The sequence below is a fragment of the Labrus bergylta genome, chromosome 1 (assembly GCF_963930695.1).
Source record: "Labrus bergylta chromosome 1, fLabBer1.1, whole genome shotgun sequence".
Lineage (NCBI taxonomy): Eukaryota > Metazoa > Chordata > Actinopteri > Labriformes > Labridae > Labrus > Labrus bergylta.
In genome coordinates, this window is record NC_089195.1 from 31400151 (window position 1) to 31421316 (window position 21166).

The following is a 21166-nucleotide window of genomic DNA, read 5'->3' on the forward strand; positions in this document are numbered from 1 at the left end:
TGTTAGGGATGTATTGGGAAGATGAAGCAGCTGCTGAGGAGTGGCTCCGGCGCCTGCAGTTACACTCGCTGAACTGAGGGGGCGCTAATGACCGTCTGCAAACATGGCTGCTCAGGATGAACTCAGTAAGTTTTCTCTCTGCGTTATTTGTGATAAATATCTGGTGAAAATGTCGCGCCAGTGGCTGTTAAACGTCCACTGAACAACAGGCTGTTTTCACGGCAACCATTAGGAGTTTTTTTCCGTCCGCGCAGGATTGTGTTCGGTTGAGTTAAAAAAGAGAAACTTGACAGGAACGACAGTTAGCTTCCCCGGCTACGCTGCTAGCTAAGAATGCTAACGTCAGAAGGCCGTTTGCCCAGTCATGGTCAAAATGAAAGTATCACGTAGGCGACTTAAATGTTCCTGTAATCAAACTTTTAAAGTGCAGATTTAAAACCTGGATGTCAAGGCGTGTGGAGGAGTGATTTTGCGGGATGCCACGGGTTGTTAAAGGCCGGTGTTGTGACAGAAACGATGAAAATGCGTGGAGAGTCGTTTGTTGTAGCTAGCTGGTTGGAGAGCCATGCCGACAGAAAGAAGGCAGGGCTGCACCAACACAGCAGCTGACAGCACCTCATTACAACACACAACTGGAGACACAGTAAACAAGTCGCTGTCTTCTTTTTTGTGTGTGTTTTACTCCCTCTCGATGAAGCTGAAGGTCGAACAGACACACTGTCCATTATATAACAGCCGAAATGTTTCCTTTAAAGGAGACTAATTGTGAAGAATCCTCTTCTGCAGTGTTTCTGAACATATATTTGGGTAACCTGAGTGTCTACTGACCCACAAAATGTGAAATAAACCCATCCAGTCCTTTGTTGGTGGTCTGCATAAGTCTTAGAAACGCAGAGACAAAATGCTCTGTTTCAAATGTGCTCTCCTTGTGATGTCACAGTGGGATTCTGGTACAAAGAAAAAAATCCCCTCCCCTGGTATCTCCACTCATGGACTCCACCTCCAGACTAGAACAAAACTTTTTGTGCAGGTCTGCCATTATTATTCTCTCTACAGAGGAGTGATGTCTACGGGGAAAACTCAGGGGGGGGTCATCGCTCTTAAAGGCTTTATATGTGATTTTTCACACTTAAATATAATATAAATGAAGTATATCCTCTGAAAATAACTCTGTGAGTCATGACTGTCTACAATGGGTGTAACACCCGAGTCTCACTGTCTGTGACGCTTTCAGAGTTTTCAGAGTCCTATCTTCACTTTGTTCACATCGCCGGGACGGCCGGCTGACTCCTCCCCTCGTGTATAAAAGTTATTTAATTGAGGGACTAGAGAAAAGAAGAATAACATACTGTACTCACTGCTTAACTGTGTTTCTAGATCACGCTCATTTCAGGTAAATTTACATGCAGTGTGAAGATACCAGCATAATAAAGATCGCTAGCATTAGCATGCTAACACAACAATGTAGCGCGAGTTGTTTTGGTTTCATGCTGGTGCTCAAGAGCGACATCTGCTGGATCAAAAAATCGCGTATAAAGCCTTTAAAGAGACACACACACCAAAACGGAGCGTTCTGAGAGAGCTGGTTTATACAGGGTCACAAACCTCCTCTGGTGCTTGATTCATGTTATATTTTGACCAAAGCACAGCACAGATGTTTCATTTAGACCACAGGGGACTGTTAGAAAAGGTGGAGAAGGGGGAGAATACGTCCTCTTTAAAGTACTTATATGATGATGTGTGTGTTCCTCGGGTGTCACTGAAAACACATTTAAAGACGACTCACACATTGCAGGCAGGGCTCCAATCTTCCAGATATTTTAACTCACCAGGGGTTTCCGTAGGGTGTGACACGTTTCTACATTAAAAATAAAAGATAATCAAAGTTTAATATCTGGTTTTTATTTTACAGATCAACTGGAGCGCGTGTTTCTCCGCCTGGGCCATGCAGAAACAGATGATCAGCTTCAGGACATTATCTCGAAGTTCCTGCCCCCTGTGCTCCTCAAACTCTCCAGCGTACAGGAGGGTGTGCGGAAGAAAGTAAGAAGCGTGTTTTCTGTCTCTCTGCCTGATGAGATCACGTCGAGTCTTGAGTCTATCTCGAGTAGCACCTCAAATAATTGAATCAACCAATCTTTATTTGTGTTGTGCCAGTTCATAACAAATTTGATCTTAAGACACATTGCAAAATTATACATACTACCTTTCCAAGAGGGGGGCTCCACCCTGGACCAGAGCTGACATATAAAGACAGACAACCAGCCACACTCACATTTACATCTACAAGCAATTTTAGAGTCACCAATTAACCTTGTAAGCCGGAGTAACGGGAGAGAACCTGGCGCCATGATGGATTAACGTTGGGTCTTTGTAATATAGCAATGAGTAAGGTCTTTTACCTGCTTTTTGTTAAGTGTCTTTAGAAAAAAGTTGTTTTGAATTTGTGCTTTATAAATAAAGATTGATTGATTTAACCCACGCATGCACAGGGAGAACATGCAAACTCCACACAGGAAGGCCCTGTCCTGTATACTTGACATGTTACAAAATAACTTCTTGATTCTCCTCTGTTAGGTTATGGAGTTGTTGGTCCACCTTAACAAGAGGATAAAAAGTCGACCCAAGATCCAGCTCCCAGTAGAAACTCTGCTGGTGCAGTACCAGGATCCTGCAGCCGCCTCCTTTGTCACGGTAAGGATCAAATGTGTATATATTGAAAATATCAAAGACTGAAGGCGGCAATTTTCAAAATGTGTATATTCCCTTACTGAGATGTTACTTTGAAAAGACAAGTCATTGATGACCTGAAAGTTTACTGTTCAAGTTGAACAATAGCAGGTTATTGGTTACTGCAACTCGTTGTTCAAACAGTGTTCATGTTCATCATTTTGAATGTATCTGAATATTATACATACTATTTAGTAATCTTGAGCCAGTAGGATTAGGAGATTCTTTATTTCCGTTTGTGTTTTGCAGAATTTCACAATCATCTACATCAAAATGGGCTACCCCCGTCTGGAGGTAGGAAAACAGTGTGAGCTGGCCCCGACCCTTCTCACTGCCATGGAAGGCAAACCACAGCCTCAGCAGGACAGGTGAGGACAAACTTAAGGCTCAGTCTCAATATACCCTTTGCCCCTACCACTTAGGCCTACACCTACATTTTGCACGTTCACATCTAGAGTTAGGGTGCCCTGATGCTTATTGTAATGGAGGGCTAGGGTGAAGTGTTTGGGGCTATGTGGCCCTTTAAACGGAGATTCCTCAGAAGCACTCTCCAAACCGAGTAGTATGAGAAATCTTTCAGAATGCCTAACCGGTACCATGATCGCATCTGTTTACGTAAATGCCATCGAGGACGACTGATAGTGAATCAGGGTCTTGAAGGGTGGTACGATTTCGTATTGGAAGACGTCTCCACTACCCTTGTAACTCTGATCTGAGGGGCAAATGGGTACTCGAAAGATTAGAAATTAGACTGAGCCACATTCACACTACAGTTGTCCAAATGTTTGATACTTTTTCAATACCAGCTGCCCCTGTCCATTCCTCTTTGAACTGTGTTTCACATGCACTCTCTCTCTCTTCTTTTAGCCTGATGCACCTGCTGATCCCGACCCTTTACTATATGAAGTATCCTGCAGGCACCTCCAAGATTGCATCTCCATTTAACTTAACCGAGAGGCCAAAGACAGTGCAACTGCTACTGGAGTTCATGTTAGATGTTTTGCTAATGCCTTATGGGTGAGTTCCTGAATACAAATCTGTATTGTGATATTATGAAGCTCTCTGAATTTGTATATTCAAAGCTTCACTTCTTCTCGCTCCGGCTCCTTCAGGTTTGTGCTCAATGAATCCCCGACTCGCCCCGCTCCCTCCTCCTCCCAGGGAGGTTCTGCAGATGGGGCAGTGGCTGCAGGTGGCCAGGGTCTCCCCCAGCCTCCCCCGGGGATGAGTGTCTATGCTGCCAAGAGGGTGATTGGAGAGGCCCAGTGGAGCGCTGAGCAGCTAGAGCAGGTACAGTGACTGAATATGGACGAAGAGCGTTGGGACAGAATTAAAGCTGGACCCTCTCTCAGTTCTTACTATCTTTAAAATTGGACACTCCTTTAAGATGCAGAGATTATGCACTCACATGGATGGAGTATCTCTTTGATACAGCCTTGAGTTTATCTCCTGTTAGCAATCATGTGGCCATGATTCACATTGTGCCTGTTTTTGAGTGTTCGCTGATGACTCTTTCATTTTGCACGTGGTTCTGACAGTGTAAGCTGGGAATAGTGAAGTTCATAGAGGCAAAGCAGGTCCCAGAGGTGGAGACAGTGGTGCACCTGGTGGTGGCATCAAGTGACACCCGACATAGTGTGGCCACAGCGGCGGATCTGGAGCTGAAGAGCAAACAGAGGTGGGTAGACCTTAAATTATCTCTGGTTTTTGCAAAACTGATCTGACATCTGACTCAGTTAATTGTACAGTAACGTTAACTATAGCTATTTATTTAAGCGAACATTTTGATGTGTCCTGCGCCCTGCTCTGCACTCTGTTTATGTCCCTGCTTGTTTGTCCTTTGTGAAGAACATTTCTTCTTTATTGATCTTACTCTTCATCTTCTTGTTTTATTATCCATCAGCATCATCGATTGGAATAATCCTCTAATTATCAACAAGATGTTCAAGGTGTATCTGGGGGATGTTCCTCTTAAGACAAAGGTTTGTCAACTCACTGTTTCTTTTCAAACTGCGAGTGTTTATTCAATATGAGGTTAGGTAAAGTTTAATACGGTTTTGCTTGTGCACCAGGGGGGCAATATGAAGCAAGAGCTGAAGCACGAGCCCGTGAGCACACGAGTCAAACTGAAGATCCTGCCACATCTTCTGCGGTCACGCCTGGCCGCAGAGTGTTTCCCAGCAAACATCCAGGTAGGATCTTTCTCCACCCTTGTTTGTGCACGTTAACAGAGGCTCAGTTTTGCAAACATATGTTATAGTAAGTCTTCTAAAAAAAACGGCTGAATCATTTACAGGAAATGCTCACGTTTATGGTCCCATTATAATTCTCTTCATTTCCTCTGTAGGTCGTGTATGACGGTCTGTTTGGGGCGAGCACCAACAACAAACTGCTGTCTCTCACTTTGCAGTTTGTCCATCACATCTGCATGGTGTAAGGACACTTTCTCAATTCAATAAACATTGACTCACTTTCTTCCTTTATTTATTTTTTCCAATTCTAATAATTCAATCTTTTTTGGGGCTTTTATTGATTTTCAGATGTCCTGACACAAATAAACCTTTGGGACTGATGCTCCTCAATGGTCTCACCAAGCTCATCAATGAATATAAGGAGGTAAAAAACAAAAACAAATGACACCACATATTTAAACTTCAATTTGCAATTTCATTCAGTTTAATAAGAATGGTACAACATTTGTCATTGTAGGATCCTAAGCTTCTGTGTGTTGCCTATTCTGCTGTAGGAAAACTTTCAAGGTATCATCAAACTTTTTTTTTCCTCCTTGAATAAATTTTCTTCATTCTAAAAAACCAGAGCAAGCTGACAGTGTTTAACTGTTCCTTCTCTCCCCTAGCCGCATGCCACAGCTGTTCACAAAGGATATTGCACTTGTACAGCAGTTTTTTGAGTCCATGTGTAAGGTAGGTGGAAGGTCTTTCAAAAGTCTTGCAGTTAAGCTCCTGATCCAACGAGAGCACAGTGGAGCATCAGATACAATATATAACCAACGATCTTCTTTAGGAGGAGCCGGATGTCCGCCTTGCCATCCAGGAGGCCTTGTCTATGATGGTTGGAGCTTATGCCAACCTGCAGGGGGCACTGCTGAACCTGATGGAGGCCCTGGTGGCTGCATACATTGGAAAGGTGAGGGCGCACGGTCAAAATAGATCTTAGTTTGTTTTGTGTTTTTTTTACATTAAGGTTATCTAGTTAAGTTACCAGGCATATGAGGCATGTTAAGCAGTCTTTTTATCTTGTTCTTTTTTCTGTCTGGCAGCCGGAGGTGCAAGTTCGACAGGTGGCCATGAAGTTTGCCAGCACAGTGTTTGGTCCTGATCACGTGCCATCACGATACCTGCTGCTACTGGCAGCTGGAGACCCGTAAGTCCTGAAACACACAGACCTTATGTAAATGAATATATATTAATATTGAAACATGAATGCTCTCTCTGCATTTTAGCATTATGTAAGTTTCGGAAGCATCATATACACAACAAGGTACAAATACAATTGTTTAACAACAATTAGGATAAAAATGGATTATTATAACAAACTGTATATGTTTATATACTGTATGTGCTTTACAAAACATTAAAGCCCATCAATACAACACACAATGAAGAAGGAATAAAACGGGTTGGCAGAATAAAAGAGGATTTACATAAAACAATGATGAGATAAAATAATACAAAATTAAAACCTAAAACAATGGTAGAAAGGTAACTCCAAGTTTTCTGAGACTTTGTTTGACAGTAAGTGACAGGGATCAAAGGGAGGACTGGTTGGCAAGGTGCAACTATCTGGATCAACAATAAAGTTCTCTTACATCCATTTTGAAATATCTCAGAAATTTAGTGAGATCTGAGAGGATGTATGATGGCACTAGGTTTTATCGAGCAAAAAAAGTATAGTAGGGAAATTAGATAATGTGTCTTTGTATAACTTAGAGAGTGGTGGTATCTATAGAGAAAACTAAACTGGTCCCAATATTGACCCCTGAGGGACTCCCAAGTTTAATGTGGGGTGAGGATGATAATGGCCTATGTTCCTCTGTGATGGTGAAGCTGAAATCATCTGGGTTTCTGGGTTTTAGGAGGGAGGAGGTGTCTGCGGAGGCCAAGAAGGTGCTGAGAGCTTTACCCTCAAAGAGCTCAGAGAAGGAGGGACCGAAGCCAATGCCCTCCTTTCCTGACATGGTGGCCTATGTCCAGGAAAAGGTAAGCCACTGGAGACAAGACACTCACAGTACAACTAGGCCATTTGTGCATAAAGAAATATTTAATCTGGTGTCTTTTTGATCTTGTCTTCATCAGGCAGCTCAGAGGATCAAGACTCCTGCTAAGTATATTGTTGGAACATCCACGATTCCTTTCAACCCGTCTGCATTTGCAGAGGTAGATATTGATGGGTTTCAAATGCAGTTTTTTCCATAAAAGTTATTTATATTGTTTGCTGCAGTCACTTAGTTTTCTGTTCTTTTCAGATTGTTCTGTACCTGAGGATGTGTCTAGCCCACAGTGCCGGAGCGACGCCTATGTCAACGCGCCTGCCAGACATGCAAGATGATGCACCGGCAATTGGCCGCTATGTCCAAACACTGCTGTCCTCGGATCAGCCTACAGTGTCAAAGGGATTTGAGGCAAACCCCGTTCATGTCTACATGGATCTGCTGCAGCAGCTGCTGTCTGCTGTCGGGGGTGAGTGAAGTGAAACTGCTCTGTCTTTAGGGTTCATTAAACCTCAGGATCGAGATCAGATCCATTGTTGCTGTAAGCTTAGAACATTGAGATGAGTTTTAGGTATTACATGGGGCCTATGAATTACTCTGGGTCAAAGACTGGACTGTTGCACAGTTCAATGTTATGATACTGTATTGAAGCTATTATAAGAAATGCAATGATTTATATAACTTCTGTATTTGTTGGCACAGTTTGGAAGTGTATAAAAAAACACATGAATTGTCATGCACATCATGGTTGGAAATACTTATTTATTGCGCTTGATGTTTGATCTCTCAACAGGAATCCCTGTTATGTATTGTCTGCTGGAAGTGGTGTCTGTGTGCCCAGAGAAATTGGCTCCCAGATTCATTGATAAAATAGACTGGATTAAAGTGAGTATCCTCTATCACTATTTATTTATTTTTAACATGTAGGAGGAAGGAAACCCAATACTTGAGGTAAATGAGGCTTAAATATATGTAGCACAAAATAATTAGTTTAAACCAAGATGCTGCTTACAGGTAAAAAATAAACCAATGGTAAGTGGAAAAAACTGCAGTTGCCTGTTACTAGATTGATTGAATGATATCGTGCCTTCACTGGGCTTCATGACGCCTCTTCAGGAACCAATTAGTGATGTCACTGAAGCTTCCGTCCATGTTTTATACAGACTGGGGTCTAAACGTTTTGATCATCTGTGTCACTGTTAAACCATGAGTCTCTGTCACATTTACATTGTGCTGTAATAACAGATGTTTTCTCCTCCAGAGTCTGATGAACACAAATAAGGAAGACATGAGGGAGCTCGCAGCACAGCTCTATGCTTTGGTGGTCTCCACTATGACCGGCAACGAGCTGCAGATGGCTGTGCAGAACCTGGTCAAAATCACTAAAGACAACCATGTATGACACTCTGTCGCGAAAGAGCAATTTCATTATTATTTCTGAGTATTTATTTTAAACATGGGTGCTTGAACTTCACATAAATGTGTTATGGTTTTGTTGCACCACAGAGTCCTGAGACTCAGCATGGCGCCATCTTGGCTCTCGGTTACATGGTGGGACGGTACATGAGCAGGAGGAAAGCAGTAAACGCGAGCGACTCCATGCACAACATGGAGCAGCAAATGAGCCCTCCCCCCAAAGAAGACGATGAACTTGTTGCCAGGGCCACCAAGACAATTGGTATGCAGTTATTTTGTCATCGATTTGTCTGCAGATACGGCTAAACATATTAGCTCTAATAGCTCTAAGAATATTGCCATTGATTCTGTCCATCGTTTGACAAAGCATCTGTTTTAATGCAATTTAACTTTTTGTGTGAACACAATACTCACTGTGTTGGTTTAACTACTTTTGTGTGCGTCTACCCAGGTTCCTTCTTGGACAGCAGTAGTGCACTTCTTGCTGTAGCAGCGTGCACAGCTCTCGGAGAAATTGGGCGCAATGGCTCCCTGCTGATCCCTGCAGAGGGGGAGGGCTTCACCAAGCTGTCCACAGTGGAAAACCTGTTGGCTCGGATCCCCTCTGGCAAGGAAACCACAAAGGTAATCTGGTGCTCCACTACAGGAAGTAGCTCTGCTGGGGATATGTAGTTCAGTGAGGGGTGTACACTGTTGTCACCTTTGTCTTAATTATCTTGTTTTTTTTTCTTCTGTTTGTGTGCTTTTACCTAGATGAAGGAGCGATCAATCCAGACGTTGGGTTACCTTCCTGTGGGAGATGGAGACTTCCCTCACCAGAAGAAGCTGCTGCAGGGTCTAATGGACTCTGTTGAGGTAAAAAAAAAAAACAACTGCTGAATGCAGGTAGCATCACTAGCCATGCAGAGCTTTGAAAAGACAGTACCATGTCTTAAATTATATAGGAGCACTGGATGGATTTATCAGATTTGTGAATTTCTGCTGTCACAGATGCATGATCCACATGTGAGGCTGTTAGAGGTCGTTAAGAAGAAGGTCACTGACATTTAGTCTTTTCTTTCTTCAGGCCAAGCAGGTGGAGCTGCAGTTTACAGTTGGAGAAGCTATAACCAGTGCCGCGATAGGCACCAGCTCTGGAGCTGCCAGGGACCCATGGACCTGCACGGAGGACCAGTACAGCCCACCACACAGTAAGTACTTTTAGTGATGTTGTTAGGTTTCCCTTTAAACTGACGTGTACGTGTTTGTAAGGACGTTTCTGACAGTGTTATGCATGCTGATGGGAGACATATTTTTTGTCTCGCTATGAATATTTTACTACGATTCAGATATTATGAATGACATCGGACTACCAGCAATACGAAGTTTGATTAGCCTAACATAAGAGCTTTAAAGGTCACATATTCTCCTCCTTTTCAAAAAGTTAAAATAAGTGTTAGAGCTCCCCAAAACAAGTCTGTGAAGTTTCTTGTTATAAATCCACTCTGATCCTGTGGCAGTGTCACCCACCTGGGGGAGGGGCTACTGCCCTTTGTGATGTCATGAAGGGAAAATTTCCAAACGGCCTGTTTGAGCACACATTTTCTGAAAAGTGGAGCAGGCAAAAGACAGAGAGGATGGACTTTTCTCATCATTGGGGGGTTTGTAGACAGACTAGGGACACATGTTAAGGTGTATTTTCTATAATATGTTACCTTTTAATAAACATTCAGTAGTCTACTCTACTTCACACTTCAAATGTCCCCCTTAAACTTAGTTTAGAAATCTTAATTTTTAATCCATTTAACCCAATGTTCCCTTTTTAGATGTGAAAAACAACGATGTGGTTCCCTGGGTCCTCAACTCTATCCTGTCCAAGTACATAGGCAGCCAGAACCCCCATGTCCGACAAGCATCCTGCATATGGTTGCTCTCCCTGGTCAAGAAACTCAGCCAGCACAAGGAAATCACAGTAAGTCTATTTGACAACTTTAGCTGTCTTAAGTTCAAGAAGGAACTGTAACAATCAAGAGAAGGATCAACTTCACCATTTAAGCTTTGCAAGCATCATAAAGTTTTTTATGTCAAGAGGAGTTAAAGCTTTTTCCATTTCAGGTAGTTGGATTCAACCATAACTTAAGTTTTCAGTTTGTGAGTTTAGGAGCTCAGATCTTTGCACCTCCAGTCTGTTACTTCCACTTTGAAAATATGAGATATTTCAAATGTTTTGTCTTCTCTGTGAGAAAGACCATCGTCATTGTTGGGTGCTTAGTCTTATACACCAACTGTGTATGTTTTTTCTGCAGACCCATCTAAAAGAGATTCAGGTGGCCTTCATCTCAGTTCTCTCTGACCCTGATGGTAAGTTGACATCTGTGCCAGCCAGAGCTTTACAAATCTAAAAGTGTAACTTCACCACTTTCTCTCTACACAATCTGTTCATCAAACCCCTCTTCTTCCTCCTCTTCTTCTTCTTCTTTTAGAGTTGAGTCAGGATGTGGCGTCTAAAGGTCTGGGTCTCGTCTATGAGATGGGAGGAGAGGGCGACCAGCAGAAACTGGTGTCCACATTGGTTGAAACTCTGATGACTGGCAAAAGGTAATTTAAATGTTTATGTCAAGAAGTAAGGATTTATGACAAGAGCTAGGCCCCGTGTCCACCTGGCATTTATTTTCTGAGTGCCAGTGTGTTTTTTCGTTTGTTTGAGGAGAACAAGCGCATCGCCAGCGTCTTTTTTCAGAGCGCTCAAGTTGAAAACTTTTCAGAAAGGTGCTGTTGACATCACTGGCGCTCTTTCCCAGATGTATGATATTCCTTGTAGTTTTGTCATCTACGGATCATGTCTTGTACTCACATCCTCTTTGCTCCGTGTCTGATCTGAGAATAAACGATCTCAAATATCAAACATGCAGTAAAACATAACGCAGCAGTGGCAGTCACACAGCAGCCGTTATCAACAGGTTGTTGTCATAGAGACAGGACGGACGTGCAGCGCTTTTCTGCAAGCACCCCTGAGCGCACAGCCAGCACTTTTCTGCCCGGGAAAAAATGCTAGGTGGACACGGGGCCTTAGAATCATGGCTGGTTTAAGTACAGGGGAATAGAAAATGGTCAAATCTGTTTCTGTGTGTAAATGTAATTCTAATTTATGTGTTCAAACAGAGTGAAACACGCCGTTTCTGAAGATACAGAGGTGTTCCAAGGCGAAGGGTTGGGAAAAACACCTGACGGGTGAGTCATGTGACCACATATATTTAATTTTTTTGATTTTGCAAATAAAAAAGGCATAAAATGACTTACTGTGTCTTATTATTATGCTTTATGTTTTTAATGTTTCTCTGTCTTATCTGTGCTGCTCCTTCAAGTAGCAGCAGTAGTAGTTCTTTTGTTGTTTTTGTATTCATTATAATAAAGATCGACTCTTCTCTTTCTCAGTCATGGCCTGACCACATACAAGGAGCTCTGCTCATTGGCCAGCGACCTGAACCAACCCGATCTCGTCTACAAGTTCATGAATCTGGCCAATCATCATGCGATGTGGAACTCCCGCAAGGTATCCTGCTTTTGATTCACACTGCTCCTTTCCCCGTCCTTCACATGTGCTTCTGTTTCCCGCCTGCCTGTCTCGGGTTGTCTCACCTTCTTCTCTCCTCTTTTAGGGAGCAGCTTTTGGTTTCCACATGATCGCCACCAAGGCCGGGGAGCAGCTGGCTCCGTTCATGCCCCAACTTGTTCCCCGTCTGTATCGCTACCAGTTTGACCCCAACCTGAGCATACGGCAGGCCATGACCAGTATCTGGGATGCACTGGTCACTGATAAGACCATGGTAGGATTTCAGACTTATGTAACGTGAACATATTTCAGATATACGGATAAAGACCTGCAGTCATGAAACATTATGGAGATGATTGTTTATTCATGTATTTGTTTGTTCTGATGTGATTCAGGTGGATATGTATCTGAAGGAGATCCTGCAGGATGTCATTTCAAACTTGACCAGTAACACATGGAGAGTGCGCGAGTCCAGGTACGCTAACTGAGGCTGTCAACACTATGGGCACCGCCATTTTTATTTTATCAGACCTGATACCGATAAGATCGGATCGGTTCCATCTCTAATAAATATTGAATTTATAATTTATTCATTATAAATATTATAATTTAGCTAATTTCCCATTCAGTTGACTGTTTCTTTAATTAAAACTGAAGAACAATGTCAGCTAAAGGCCGTATCTCTAATGTGACTTCCTTCCAGCTGCCTCGCTCTGAACGACCTGATTCGCGGCCGCCAGGCTGATGACCTCATCGATCACCTGGCAGAAATTTGGGAGACACTTTTCAGAGTGCTCGATGACATCAAGGTGAGCAGGATCAGTGTTTTGTTAAATTTGGCCGACAGATGGAGTTCTGACACATTGCTGGAAAGGATTTTAGACGCCTGTCCAAGTTTTCACCTGCCGTTCTTTTTACTCTTCAGGAATCAGTTAGAAAAGCTGCAGACTTAACGCTGAAGACGCTCAGCAAGGTAAAGTGGTTTTTCAAATGTTCCCCCTTTTTGTCGACCTTTATGATTGATTGTTGTGTTCACAGCCAGGTCCCTCCCTCTCTCTCTTTCTCTTTCTGTTTTTTCTTTCTTTCTTTCTCTTTTTCTTTCTCTTTCTCTCTTTCTTTCTTTCTCTTTCTCTCTCTCTGATTCTTTCTCTTTCTGTTTTTCTTTCTCTTTCTCTTTCTATCTTTATTTCTTTCTCTTTCTCTCTCTCTGATTCTTTCTCTTTCTGTTTTTCTTTCTCTTTCTCTTTCTATCTTTATTTCTTTCTCTTTCTCTCTCTCTGATTCTTTCTCTCTCGCTCTCTCTCTCTTTGTCTCTCTCATTCTCTCATTCTCTCTCTCTTTTTCTCTCTCTCTCTCTCGCTCGCTCTCTCCCTCTCCCTCTCCTTGTCCAGGTGTGTACTCGTATGTGTGAGTCGACGGGCTCCGCGGCCCAGAGGACCGTGGCCGTAATGTTGCCCACCCTGCTGGAGAAAGGCATCGTCAGCAACGTGTCAGAGGTCCGCACTCTCAGGTAACGGCTCAGAATGAGGCCACATGTTCCTTATTCCACACACACACACACACACACACACACACACACACACACACACACACACACACACACACACACACACATTGGGTATGTGTTTTAAAAAAAACAATGAAATATCTCAGTTTCAACTTTTGAAATATCGTCTTTGTGCTATTCTTAATCAAATATGGGATTTCAGTATGTTGCAAATCATCATATTCTGCTTTTAATCCTTATAAACATCTAATTTCAAGAAATAAAAAGACAACAAAAATGGCCTGTATGCTTGTGATATGAACGTCTGCCTATGGGGCGAGCACATTTTGCAACTTGAAATTAGATTTACAAACTATTTGATAGAGCTTTCACACTTTCAAAGAACTTTTGCAGTGTTGAGTGATGAGGGGAAAACACAGACGTTAAATACTTAAACTCTTTAGTATGTCCAATAAAAGGTCTTCAATCAGAATAGATTTTTGACATTAGCACTGTTTGTCTTTTCTACCCAGCATTCATCTGTCTGCTTTTCTCTCCCAGTATCCAGACCCTGGTGAAGATCAGTAAAACAGCCGGGGCCAGACTTAAGCCTCACGCTTCCCGCTTGATCCCGGCACTTTTGGAGGCTCTCAGCACCCTGGAGCCTCAGGTCCTAAACTACCTCAGTCTCAGAGCCACGGAGCAGGAAAAGGTGAGCTCAACTTCCCCTTCATTTAGGTCTTAACCAAAGCCTCTTTGTTTTTGTTTTTAGGTTCCCCCCCTTCACAGCTTCATGATTTGTTTTCTCTTCTCGTCCTCTTTAGAGTGCCATGGATGCTGCCAGGCTAAGTGCTGCTAAGTCCTCTCCGATGATGGAGACGGTGAACATGGTGAGAAGACAAACATCCTTCCTTCTAGTTTCTTTTGTCTTTTGTGGTTTTCACTCAGAATCTAGAAACAAAAGAGTTTAAAATCTGATAAAAGCCACTCAGTGTTTTCACACACGCACAAAACTTGAGCTGCATGTGTGAACTCAAACGGACGAACTTTTCACCCCAGCCTCATCAGAAAACTTTAAGAGGATTAAGATTCAATTCTCCCGCAATGGATGAATTCGATTTTTCACTCTGGTATTAAGACATGCTACACACACACACACTGGCTGAAACACACACACATGCACAAACAGGATCCTGTGGACATGCACTAATGGAGTGAGACTGTGCCTTGAATCAAGGGTAGTGCTTAGGAAGTGAACTGGCACCTCTCCAGCTACAAGACCAATTTTCAGTCTGGCCTGCACCTGGACTGAGCTACTACCACCCCCTGTTTTTTTCATGTGAAGTTTGGCTGCACTGATTTGTGAACACAGTAGGTAATAGAAATATTCCCCTCAAGTTAGCGGGCGGGTTGATGATATTTAAATCACACGACTGGTCCATGAAAGTTCTGATTGGCGTGCGCCATACTCTTTTCTTCTCGCTTGTATGGTCTCAAGAATTGTTTTATTGATGCTGTGCAAGAAACTCATATTGTAGTTTGGTCTGACATCTTGATTTGTGCAGCATCTTTTATTTTTACCTCGTGTCTTGCTTCCTGAGATCCCCCCCGCCGCCCCGCCTCCTGCCCGTCAGAGGAAAAGCAATTTTGAAACAATCATCTCTTGGACTGAATGGCCGGTTTACATTAAATGACTTCCAGCCAAGACTTCCTTCTACGTTTGACATTTACGTTAACACAGTGATTCTTGGTCTGTTACATACCCAGGAGAGGCGGCCATTACTCTGTCTCTCATGAGCCTCAGTTCAGCAGTAGATAAAAGCTACACAAAGGCTTCACTCCGGCTTACTTCAGCTGTTTGAACCAGAAAAAGAAGAAGAAAGTTCTTGTGATTTACTGACAATGAATGGCTCATAAGTAGAACAATAGTGAGATCTGTTTCTGAAGGCCTCGTGTCGCCCTTTTCACAGTGTCTGCAGCACCTGGATGTGTCCGTGCTGGGAGAGCTGGTTCCCAGACTCTGTGAGCTGCTCAAGAGTGGAGTCGGCCTGGGCACAAAGGTAGAGACAGTAGACTCTAATTCTTAAATTATCTGTAAATGATCTATGGAATCATACTCATGTCTGTCTTCTTTCTCATCCCAGGGCGGCTGTGCGAGTGTGATAGTTTCACTCACGGTGCAGTGCCCCCAAGACCTCACCCCGTACTCAGGTAGAGTCAAACGAGCCGCTCATGTGTTCCTCTAATGTGCTGAGAGTGTGTTGTGTTCAAGTCAACTCATGTCAAAGAGATTTCTGTGTTTGCAGGTAAACTGATGAGCGCCCTGCTCAATGGTATCCATGACAGAAGCAGCGTGGTGCAGAAACAATTTGCCTTTGCTTTGGGGCACTTAGTGAGGGTAAGCAGCGCATGTGTTCATCCATCTTATGACTGCTATCACACGACGGGTTGTTTACAAGGACTGAGTGAGCAGGAGATTGTTTTTTAATTTGCTTGTTTTTTTTTCCCATCAGACGGCGAAAGACAGCAGCGTGGAGAAACTCCTACTGAAGCTCAACAGCTGGTACTTGGAGAAAGAAGGTAAGACAACAGAGGCATCTATTTTTCTACATTTTGATTGAATTAAGTCTGAAACAAAAAGGTCTGGATACAGAACAGCAGCACCATTGTCAAAAAAAACAAAACAAGGGTTGGGGGGCGCCGGTGGCCAAGCGGTTAGTTTGCTTGCCCCATGTACAGAGGCTGTATTCCCCACTCTCTCTCTCTCCTCTATCCACTGTCCTGTCTCTTCATTAACGGCATTAAAAGCCCAACAATTAATCCAAAAATAATAAACAAAACACAGGCTTAATGTAAAATGTTGCACATTCTGCCTTTAAAGTGAGTTCAAACAAAGCGCTTTCAAAGGTGTCACAGATTCTGCTCGACTTCTCTCTTCAGTCGAGTGTCCTTGATTGCACAAGAATGACCCCCTTTAGATTAAATCCCTACATTTATAAATATTTTTTTTTAAGCCTGAAGAGGAGAAGTCAAATCTTAAAGCATTGTGTGTCTGTATTAAATAAGTTTATTTTCTTACATGCAGTTTATTAAACATTCACTTTGTCTACCCTCTGTTCTCTCTCTCTCTACCAGAGCCCGTTTACAAGTCGTCATGTGTGTTGACCGTGCACGCCATCAGCCACTACAGCCCCGACGTGCTGAAGGGCCACGCGGGAGTGGCCCTGCCGCTGGCCTTCCTGGGTATGCATCAAGCTCCCGGCCCTGAGGAGGAGAAAGGCGAGAGCCACGACGCCACGCTGTGGGCCGAGGTGTGGCAGGAGAACGTCCCAGGTGAGGAATACCTCCATCAGAAGAGTCATTCTTCATGTTTTTGTTTACTCTCCGTCACTATTCAGTCCGGTCCATTTAAAAAAAAAAAAAAAAAAAAAGTCTTCAAACTCTCTTTGGGCTGCAGGAAGCTTCGGAGGCATCAGACTCTACATGACGGAGCTGATCGCCATCACGCAGAAGGCTCTGCAGTCCCAGTCCTGGAAGATGAAGGCTCAGGGTGCAGCTGCCATGGCAACCGTTGCCAAGGAACAGACAGGCTCATTGGTGGCCCCACACCTTGGCATGGTGCTAACGGCATTAATCCAGGGACTGTCTGGGCGCACATGGGCAGGAAAGGTAACATCGGAGTAAAGATAAAGACACAAAAAGAAATCTAATCGAGATGATTCTGATTTCATGTTTTTATTTTGTCGTTGTTCAGGAAGAGCTTTTGAAAGCCATCGGTTCTGTCGTCTCCAAATGCAGGTGAGCCTCCTTCAAGAACTTATCTTTGGATTTTTTTCTTTATCTTGAGTTCATCTGTTATTTGAACCCCGTGATTCTCTGTTGTCTCTCAGCGGCGAGCTGAAGAAGCCGTGCTCAGGCCAGCCCACCATCTCCGAGGTGTTGGAGGTCGTGTTGAAGGAGTGCCGCAAGGAGAGTCTCGTTTACAAGATGGCGGCTCTGCGCTGTGCAGGAGACGTGCTTCAAAGCAGCCAGGAGGACCGCTTCAGCGACATGGCCGAGATCCTCTTCCCTCTGATCAAGAAGGTTTCAACGACACTCTGCTCTGTTGTAACGAAGACGCCACAGTTTGAGACGTGAAGCTTCACTCAATCCTCCTTCTTCTTCCTGTTTCAGAGCTGCCCGAAGACCGGCGCCGCATCGAGCAGGTCACGCGACGACGACGACGATACAGATGTGAAGGAGAAAGAGCTGCAGACAGAAGCTCTGCTCTGTGCTTTTGAGAGTCTGGGGAAAGCCTGGCCTAGAAACCCACAGACTCAGGGTAAGGCACGCACGCACGCACGCACGCACGCACGCACGCGCGCGCACGCGTGCACACACACACACACACACACACACACACACACACACACACACACACACACACACACACACACACACACACACACACACACACACACACACACAGCACTTTGTACAAGCTGTTAATGTTTGACACACAGCACATTCTTTAAGATTACAAGTAAACATCCTGGATGGTATTCACATTTTACCAAGTTACAGAGTGTCTCAGACATTCAATACTTCCCTTACCTGGAGCCGTCCCGTCTTACCTCAGGAGACCCCCCCGCCCCCGCTCCCCAGGTCAGGAGAATTTCAGTGGCAGTCCTCCTGAAATGATCTAGATATTTTCAGGAGGGGGGGGGAAATCGTGCTTGAGTACAGCACGGTACAGATGGCCAGTGCCCTAAAAAACGTCTTGTCCGTCATTTCCTGAGAGTGACTGAAACGTGATCTACATTTTACCTGAAGTGAAGTTTAAAAGTCTCTGTTGTAAAGACTTGAAGTCATTTTAGAGACTCGAGCGTTGTTGCAGAACCGCGCTCAGGTCGGTGTCCTGGGCTGCTGGGGAGCTGAGATGTGACCCTTACAAAGAAAGATTCTGACCTCTCTGTGTGTGTGTGTGTGTCCGTCTGCAGCTCGTTTCCAGGTGGAGGTGTGCGGTCTGATGTGCGACAAGCTGAAACTGAGCACCTGGAAAGTCCAACTCGGTGTTCTTCAATCCATGAAGGCGTACTTCCAGGGGTGAGGACCTGTTCAATCATTACGTCACCTTTATTTCATGGTAGTTCTCCTTTAAATGAACACATAATGGTGCCTTCATTTAAACACTTTTTCCCCTTGTAGGTTGTTGCTGCTCGAGAAAGGAAATAAAGACTGCGATGCTTTGTCGCAGATCCTGACTGACACCTGTGGCGCTCTCACATTTCCTTTAGGTAAAGGCCGCTCAGTTTCAGGGTTCTGTGAATGACAGTGTCACTCACCTGCATTATATTTACATTTTAGTTTTTTTTGTGTCTAGAAAACAAAAGTTACTCGTCGGTGAGGACAGAGGCCTTGTCGGTTGTGGATCTGATTGTGAAGAGAACGGGAGGTAAGTCTTTCATAGATGTTTAGTCTGAATGGGAATTAAAGAGAAGGAGGGGCTTAAAAGGGATTAAAGGAGCAATATGTAATTCTGACACCTTGTTTTTAAAGGGGACATATTTTTTAGAAAATCCACTTGTACAGTGTTTTTGAACATACATCTGGGTAACCTGAGTGTCTACTGACCCACAAAATGTGAAATAAACCCATCCAGTCCTTTATTTGTGGTCTGCATAAGTCTTACAACACAGAGAAAAATGCTCCGTTTCAAATTTGTGATGTCACAGTGGGATTCTGGTAAAAAAAAAAAAATCCCCTCCCGTCCCCTGATATCTCCATCCATGGACTCCACCTCCAGCCTAAAACAAAACTTTTGCGCAGGTCCGCCAATTTTATTCTCTCTACAGAGGAGTGATGTCTACAGGGAAAACTCAGGGGGGGGGTCATTACATTTAAAGAGACACACACACCAAAACGGAGCGTTCTGAGAGAGCTGGTTTATACAGGGTCACAAACCTCCTCTGGTGCTTGATTCATGTTATATTTTGACCAAAGCACAGCACAGATGTTTCATTTAGACCACAGGGGACTGTTTGAAGAGGTGGAGAAGGTGGATAATATGTCCTCTTTTTAAAATGGGTACTGCAGTCTGAATTCAGATCATAAATATTTTCTTCTGCTTGTGTGACGTGAACAGAGAGCGCACAGTGGGACTGTGTGTCCGTGAAGAGCCGGGAGCAGCTGCAGCGCTCCCTGTCGACGCTGCAGTCCGACAGCAGGCCCGACCTGAGGGACAAGGCCCAGGAGCTACGCAGACACATCCAGAGCCAACCCTGAGCTCACACACACACACACACACACACACAAAAACATACAAAAACACACATCTCATCGAGAAAGCCAAATTAATGCAGTCACAACCACAAAGTACAACAAGTTAGAGCATCTACTTCTTTCTTTCTTTTTTTTGTTTTTCTTCATCAGTGAAATCCAAACACCTAACACGCTCCTCTGTGTGACCTTCTTCAAGCAGTGATTCTCTCGTAATCACACCAACCCCTCTCATTAATTTCAGTACTTATCCATGTAACCTGTGAGCACCGACGCTGACATCACTCTTGTCAGACTGATTCACACGCGTGGTCGAAAGGAGCTTGACTTTAAACTCAGAGAAAAAAGACGACGACGATAACACGACTTGCTCCGAGTCTGATCTCGCAGCGTAAGTGGTGAAGGGCAAGGCATTAATTGTAATGTGTCAAGATGTATTTGGTTCATTTAAGTGGACGGTAAGATAAGATTAATAAATGCTATATAAACCAATGTGTTGGGTTTGTGGATGCTGTATACCTATAACCCTGAAGACGGGGACTTTTACTACTGTTGTGGGTTTGCCTACTTATTAAATGTCACAACATGCACATGTTTGACGAGTCGACTCTGAGGTGAAGTTGCACTATCCAGGGTCCCCGCCGTCGCCGAGTCGTAGAGAAGGAAGTGAGGCAGTGATGGACCCCGCTGTGTGTGTGTGTGTGTGTCATGTTAAAGAGTTTTAGATCTCCTGTCTCCTGCAGGACGAGCGAGCAGAAACGACGGCCATGTTTGTTGAGAAAGAATGAAATAATAAAAACCTGCTGTTTAGATCAGAAGTGATGCTGTTGTTTGAATTATGTTCCTGATACAATAAAAAACTACATTGCCAATTTAAACGAGTGACTTCTTTTTTTCTTAACAAAAATGTGAGATCTTATGCTTTTATTTTAAAGACAGGACAGTGGAGAGAGAAATCAGAGAGAGTGGGGAGCCACAGGTCACATGACCCAGACTGCCCAGGGCCCCGTTTTGTTTGTTTTAAGAGCTTTTTGTTACTCTTATTTTTAAACAACCAAATTGTCTTTTTTAAATATCCTGGACTGTCTGGTTTGCAGGGTTTGGTGACTGAAAGCTTGAAACAACTGAAATTTTTCGACATTATTAAAACAGTTGGGAACTTTCATCAGAATTCTGTTTTAGAAAAGTTGATATCTTTAGCAAAGTTTAGTTGGATATTTTATTGAGTATTTTTCTTCATTTTTTGCAAAATTGTCCAAAAGTTTCTTCAAACTTTTTCAGGATTTAGAAAATAAAACTATTTTCATCCAGAATCTTCCAGACGTTTTTGTTAAATGCACAATATGTAAAATTCTCAAATGTTCATCATAAATTGTTTGAGAGTTTTGTGAATTCTTCAGGGGATTTTCACTGGAGACTTTTTTGGGAAACTTTGTCATTTTTTGTGAATGTCAGAACTTTCTTCAGACATTTTAGACTTGATGATTTTTTTCAGAGGACACTTTAAAGTTTT

At 43.4% G+C, this 21166-nt stretch overlaps 1 protein-coding gene across 1 annotated transcript; it reads left to right on the top strand.

Moving 5' to 3' along the window:
* Positions 1–79: 79 nt before the first annotated feature.
* ecpas (Ecm29 proteasome adaptor and scaffold) lies at positions 80–20531 on the top strand. The gene is made up of 49 exons (XM_020645557.3): positions 80–125; positions 1913–2043; positions 2578–2694; positions 2980–3098; positions 3598–3747; positions 3843–4020; positions 4269–4408; positions 4634–4712; positions 4803–4922; positions 5078–5163; positions 5271–5346; positions 5440–5489; positions 5588–5654; positions 5755–5877; positions 6011–6114; positions 6827–6950; positions 7047–7127; positions 7217–7430; positions 7755–7846; positions 8223–8357; positions 8468–8639; positions 8829–9001; positions 9131–9232; positions 9444–9567; positions 10183–10328; positions 10663–10717; positions 10840–10954; positions 11519–11587; positions 11792–11909; positions 12016–12183; positions 12305–12384; positions 12613–12718; positions 12835–12882; positions 13301–13419; positions 13957–14107; positions 14220–14285; positions 15366–15455; positions 15540–15606; positions 15702–15793; positions 15909–15975; positions 16531–16728; positions 16853–17064; positions 17150–17193; positions 17286–17478; positions 17569–17716; positions 18375–18480; positions 18583–18671; positions 18758–18829; positions 19520–20531. Exons 1-49 carry the CDS (start codon positions 104–106, stop codon positions 19657–19659), a joined length of 5538 nt encoding a protein of 1845 aa, XP_020501213.2. The 5' UTR covers positions 80–103; the 3' UTR covers positions 19660–20531.
* Positions 20532–21166: the final 635 nt, after the last annotated feature.